Genomic DNA, 6,626 nt, shown 5'->3' on the forward strand with positions numbered 1-6,626 from the left:
TATAGGGTAATAGCGCACATATAGAACATTACTGTGAAAACAACACTGCCTGTGTTATCCAGATCTGCTGAGCATTCTGGTAAATTTACTTCAAATCAATATGCAAATTAGCCTTTTACGTGCACCCTCTGCTCCTGAACTGTGAGACTGAGCCGCCCCAGCGCTGTCACGTCAGGCACAGACCTACGCTAAATCTTGTGAACACGCTGTAATATTCTAGGAATACTGAGACAACTGGATTACTGCATGTGCGCAAATTTTTAATCATCACAGCACAGGGGTGGATCGGATACAGTTCAGGCGTGGCTATAGGTGCAGAGGGGAGTGACTAGGTTGGGCATAGCTGAGCTCCAGCATATACGGTCACATATATCCAGTGCGGCAGGCACAGTGATCACTGCCTCTAAAAGGTTAATTCCACCGCACCCCATCATTAGTGATAAATGTCCGGCTTCACTGCATATGAAGTGAGCGCAGGTCCTGTGCCGGCTTTATAGACATTTAAAGCTCCAGGGCGTATATTGATGCCTTGGTGCATTATGTTCCAGATGGCAAGGGTGTTCCTGTACACTTGATGTCCTCTAGGGGTTAAAGGGGTTATCAGGCCAAAAATCAGCACCCGCATTCTATTCGGGGCTGCGTCTCCAGTCTAAAAAAGCTCTTTTGTTTCTGGGACTGGAGGCGTGACAACGCCACGCCCCCTAGTGAAGTCACAACATGCCACGCCCCCTCCATTCATGCCTATGGGAGGGGACGTGACAGCGTGGCATTAAGTCACGTCTCCAGTCCCGGAAACAAAGAACTTTTCCAAAACTGGAGACGCAGCCCCGTATAGAATGCGGGTGTTGCATGGAGATCGCGGGGGGTCCCAGTGGCGGGCCACCCATGATCAGACATCTTAACTCCTAGCCTTTAAAGGCCTGTATAACAATGTAAATGTTACGTAACTTGGAAATGAATATATGGACTTTATGGCTGTTTTTAAGGCAAATTTTATATAAAAGTTACAATAACATGTATGGTACCTGGTGATAGTTGAAGGGGATATCCAGGAATAGAAAAACAGAGCTAATTTCTTAAAAAAAAAAAAAAAAAAAAAAAGTCTGTTTCCAGGTTGGGTGTGGTTCTGAAGCTCAGTTCCATTGAAGTGAATGGAGCCAAGTTGTAATACCACACCCAACCTGGGGACAGACAGGGAGCTGTTTTTGAAAGAAATTAGCTACATTTTTCTAATTATGGATAACCCCTTTAACAGATTGTTTTAAAGTACCCAAACGTATAAACAATGGCTTTTTCCATTGTTTGGACGAGCAGTCGAAAAATTACCTCTTTGTGGGCACAACAACAGTATGGGTGTTCTAGAATTTCATCAAAAGTGCCACAAAACCATCTATGCACTGCTTTTCTCAACAATTAGTGTACCCCAAAGAAATGGCACAATTAACTTGAAATTAAAGTTTTAGCTTATTCTTTTTGAGTGACCCTGCCCCTATTTATGTTGGTCAGTGCTCACTATCCCTCACAGAGATCTTCACCTTATACCTGCTATTTCTTAAATGTCTACTTAAGCTATGTGCATAGATGTTTTTAGTGACCTCACCCCTATACTGCCTCCTGATTGACTGGGAGGGCTGTTTGCAAGCTATTACGAGCTACCCTGAGGTCATTTGACCCTTCCTCTTTCTTCTTTCTGCCATGTAGAAGATGCAATTTTTGTAGGTTCAATCAAAACAATTTGTCTGAGGTTAAATTTTGCACCAAGCCAAATTTTTTGCAAAGTTTAGACTTAAATGGGCACTGTCATGAAAAATTATTTTTGATATGTTGTAGTACTTAAGTACTACAACATATCTCTAATATACTTTTATTGAAAAAAAATGTTTTTAAAATTTTTTAAAAGCAATTTTAAATTCGGCCACTAGGGGGTCGCCCTCCGAGTGGCCGAATGCAGTGCGGAGTGACGTCACTGCAAAATTCCGACTGATTCCGGCAGGGCATCAGTCGTAATTTTGCGCAGGCGCAGGAACATCCAGGGCTGCACATTGGCTCCCCGCACTCGCCGACGGCCCTGCTGCAAGGTACGGGGGGGGGTGTTACTCACCGAGCGGCAGGAAGAGCCTCCCCCGCACCCGTCCCTCCCGCATCGGCTCACGGCTCACTTCTTCCGCCATGAAGCTCCTGTCCTGGGTGCCTCCAGTTGTTTTACCACTACAACTCCCAGCATACCCTGACAGCCAATAGATGTCAAGGCATGCTGTGAGTTGTAGTGGTGAAACAGCTGGAGGCACCCTGCTAGGAGAACTAAGGGCGGAAGTTGCCCCCCCCCAGCAGGCATTAGTGACGTGGTGCCTGCTGGGGAAGTCTGCCTGGTAGTGAGCACACTACCAGGCAGACTAAATGCCATTTTTAAAATAGTAAAAAAATAAAATAAATAAAGGCAGGGAGGGTGTTAGGGATAGCAGGGCAATAGGCAGGAACAGAAAAAAAAAACATGATCGTTACTCCGACCCAGACATCTTATCTCCTATCCAAAGAATAGGGGATAAGATGTCTTAACGCCGGGGTCCCGCCGCTGGAGACCCCAGTGATCTCAGCTGTGGCTCCCTAGATAGCCGGTGCATGGAGCGAATTTCGCTCCGTGCCGGATGACTGGTGATGCGGGGTGGAGGCTACGTGACTTCACTGTTTGTAACGTCACGGCCACGCCACTTTAATGCAAGTCTATTTGAGAGGTCTTGACGGGCGTCACGCCCCCTCCCTTTAGACTTGCATTGAGGGGCATGGCCGTGACTTCAAGAGCGAGGCATGACCGTGATGCCACGAACCTCCGATGCTGCACCTGATGCTCTAAACGGACGCAGGGAGATTGCAGGGGTCCCCAGCGGTGGGACCCCCACGACCAGACATCTTATCCTCTATCTTTTGGATAGGGAATAAGATTTCTAGGGGCGGAGTACCCCTTTGACCTGGGTTCTACATGTTCAGTTCACTTATCTCTACTCATTTTAGCCATGTGCCGGAATAAACATTATGGGTATAACATTTTTTTTGTGGTTTCTGCACATTTCAATAACAAATTCCATTGACATATCACAAAGCTCGTACTCAATATCCCCCATACCTGACATGAATCTCTCTTCCCCTCCTTGTACCCAGCACAGATCATGTCCTCCTTGATGAAACTACTGCTCAATGTAGAGGCCGCATCTGACTGGTACATAGCCTCACAGTTAGTGTTGTCTATCAACGCTACCTCCACTTTCTGTAGAGTTTTAGGGGCAGCGAGGGGCACTGTGGAGAATAAGAAGAACATGGATTATGTGCCCTATATATGTAACATTTTTTTTATGTTTTTTTCCAATTAGCATTCACTTTACCTTGTTCTTGTACATTTCCCCAGCCTGTCACCCAGCACAGGGTCCCCTTCGCCAGCTGAACAGCTTGAGATGGCAGATGAACTGGGCGGATAGAAGGAGAGGAATTTACAGGACTCTCCAGTTCCACCAAAGCAATGTCTCCACTGGATCCTTCGGTTGTAAAGTCGGGGTGGATAATTATTTGTTTCACGGATCTGGCCACGGTGTCGGGGCTTGGAAGTTCTGATAACTGGTGCACCCCAAGATAGACGGTGTATGCTAAGATATTCGGGGACCTGTAAGGTATGTTGTATATGGTAAAAAGGTATAGAAAAGATGTACAAGTGGACAAGGGGGTTTACAGAACTGCAGTCCACATGTTCAGTGATATTTCTTGTATAAACTAGACCCAGGACTTTTCCCCTTATATAGTGGATTATGCCTCATTATTTGGGGTCGACTTGGACCCATGGCAGTTCCCAACCTTTATATTTGATAACCCTCCATTCTTCAACTTTATTATTATATTCTCTTTCATATTTCCTTATATTATAAACTTAAAGGGATACTCCACTGTAGAACATTTTTAATGTTTTCCCCATGCTGCCAGCGCATAAAACAAAAACTTAGACTTACCTGCTGCTGCCTACTCGGCATTTCGGTATCTCTGCTCCCATTCTCTGTGGTCTTCTCTCTGGTACCGTGGCTCAATACATCACACTGTAGCTTAGCATATCACCGGCCAAGGCTGGAAATCACTGCGGCCGCCGATAGGCTGAGTGACAATGTGACTGGTCAAGCACCAGCAACCAGGAATAAGACCACACCGGGGGGACTGTGATCAGCGATATTGGGGCATTGAGGGAGTGGCGGCAGGTGAGTCTTTGTCAGCTAAGTTTTTCTTTTTTGTGAGCGGAGAACCACTTTAAACTGTTTGTTTTCCTGACTCCTAATTGTTATGCAACAGTGGTATGCTAGTTATGCCATACTAGTGAGAAAAGAGTACAGCCCTGCTTCAATTACAATGTATATGGAGGGTGCAGTGTCAATATTATAGGAAAAATAGGAACTTACCTCTCAAAGCAGTGTGCGGCTGTCAGGACCCAGGTATCACTGATGAGTGACCCCCCACAGATGGTAGCGCCATTGATCTGCAGGCTGATTTGCCAGGGCCATTCGTCACGCTCAGAATTCACTCCTCCCACAATCCTCAGGAGGGCTGGCTTATTTAGACCTTTTGTAGGGTAAAAAAAAAAAAAAAGAACATTTCTATGATATAATGGGGGTCACTAAACATCCATCATAGCTCTATACTTAAGCCCAACCATAAACGAATCTCTAACTCTATGAAAACCATTACAGATTTTTTTTTCCTGCCAAAAAAATCCAGGGTCCACAATACAGACTCCAGGGTCCACAATACAGACTCTGAGGTTCTGGTGGATCTAACCCAGAACAATATGTCACAGGTTTCCAGGGATTGGGGTGTAGGAATTATTTGGTGGTAAAATGAATCCTTGGCCACAAATCAATAAAGGAATGGATGAAGTAATTGATACATAGATGACCCAACGATGTGCATCTTGGTTCTATTCTTCTCCAAAATGGGAAGATTCTTCCCTTTCCAAATAGAAAGATATGACCACAGCTGAGGAGATGAACCTAGAGGAGCTGGGTACCACATTGAGCCTCATGCTTGGTCCCCCCAACCCTTGAAGGGCCAGAAAAGTGACCTTCCCACCTAAAGAGCAGAAGTGAAGGAATTTAATTAAGAGAGAACTATCACTCAGCACAACGTATCCCCTATTCAAATGATAGGGCATAAGTTTAAGATCATGGAGGTTCGACCACTGGGACCTCCTGCTATCTCCTACATGGGACCCCGGCTCTCCCCGGGAATGGGATATGTCGACACTCACCCTTCATGTATCTCTATGGGTTGTCGGCCACCGCTTTGGTTGGGGGGTCAACATGCTCTGTTCCTGGGGAGATTTGGGAAACCGTGCAGGAATCAGGGCTAAGTTTTTCTACATTATATTTCTCTTTTAAAGGGTGGACAATGCTGAGGATCATACTACTCATGGGGAAGGACACAATGGCCAAGTTCAGCTGTTGCAGTAGTTGCAGGACCGATGAGGGATATCATAAGGGCCATGACATCAGCGGTGAGGCTCAGGTGATTTTTTGGAATCCCTTTATTTTCTCGCTTTAGGTTTGGATGATTCTTACCTGTCAGAGCTTGAACTCCCAGAAATCCTAAGAAAAGCGAAAAAAAGAAGATAATGAGTATGATGGTGGTGTTGATGATGAGGATAATGGGTATGATGGTGATGTGGATGATGAGGATAATGGGTATGATGGTGATGTGGATGATGAGGATAATGGGTATGATGGTGATGTGGATGATGAGGATAACGAGTATGATGGTGATGTGGATGATAAGGATAATGAATATGATGGTGATGTGGATGATGAGGATAATGAGTATGATGGTGATGTGGATGATGATGATAAGGATAATGAGTATGATGGTGATGTGGATGATGAGGATAATGAGTATGATGGTGATGTGGATGATGAGGATAATGAGTATGATGGTGATGTGGATGATAAGGATAATGAATATGATGGTGATGTGGATGATGAGGATAATGAGTATGATGGTGATGTGGATGATGATGATAAGGATAATGAGTATGATGGTGATGTGGATGATGAGGATAATGAGTATGATGGTGATGTGGATGATGAGGATAATGAGTATGATGGTGATGTGGATGATGAGGATAAGGGGTATGATGGTGATGTGGATGATGAGGATAATGGGTATGATGGTGATGTGGATGATGAAGATAATGGGTATGATGGTGATGTGGATGATGAAGATAATGGGTATGATGGTGATGTGGATGATGAGGATAATGAGTATGATGGTGATGATGATGATAAGGATAATGAGTACGATGGTGATGTGGATGATGATGATGAGGATAATGGGTATGATGGTGATGTGGATGATGAGGATAATGGGTATGATGGTGGTGTTGATGATGAATATAATGGGTATGATGGGGATGTGGATGATGATGATAAGGATAATGAGTATGATGGTGATGTGGATGATGATGATGAGGATAATGGGTATGATGGTGATGTGGATGATGAGGATAATGGGTATGATGGTGATGTGGATGATGAAGATAATGGGTATGATGGTGATGTTGATGATGAGGATAATGAGTATGATGGTGATGTGGATGATGAGTATAA

At 44.6% G+C, this 6,626-nt stretch overlaps 1 protein-coding gene across 1 annotated transcript in view; it reads right to left on the reverse strand.

The window, feature by feature from the left end:
- The window catches only part of LOC130285372 (serine protease 27-like), a gene marked incomplete at its 5' end in the record, with an annotated part of 6,525 nt that extends 819 nt beyond the window's left edge, over positions 1-5,706 (reverse strand). The window contains 4 exons of the mRNA XM_056536731.1: positions 3,122-3,291; positions 3,378-3,652; positions 4,431-4,590; positions 5,586-5,706. Coding sequence (XP_056392706.1) covers positions 3,122-3,291; positions 3,378-3,652; positions 4,431-4,590; positions 5,586-5,706 — 726 coding nt within the window. The remainder of the gene's footprint in view (positions 1-3,121; positions 3,292-3,377; positions 3,653-4,430; positions 4,591-5,585) is intronic.
- Between the last annotated feature and the right edge of the window lie 920 nt (positions 5,707-6,626).

The sequence above is a fragment of the Hyla sarda genome, chromosome 8 (genome assembly GCF_029499605.1).
Source record: "Hyla sarda isolate aHylSar1 chromosome 8, aHylSar1.hap1, whole genome shotgun sequence".
Classification (NCBI taxonomy): Eukaryota; Metazoa; Chordata; class Amphibia; order Anura; family Hylidae; genus Hyla; species Hyla sarda.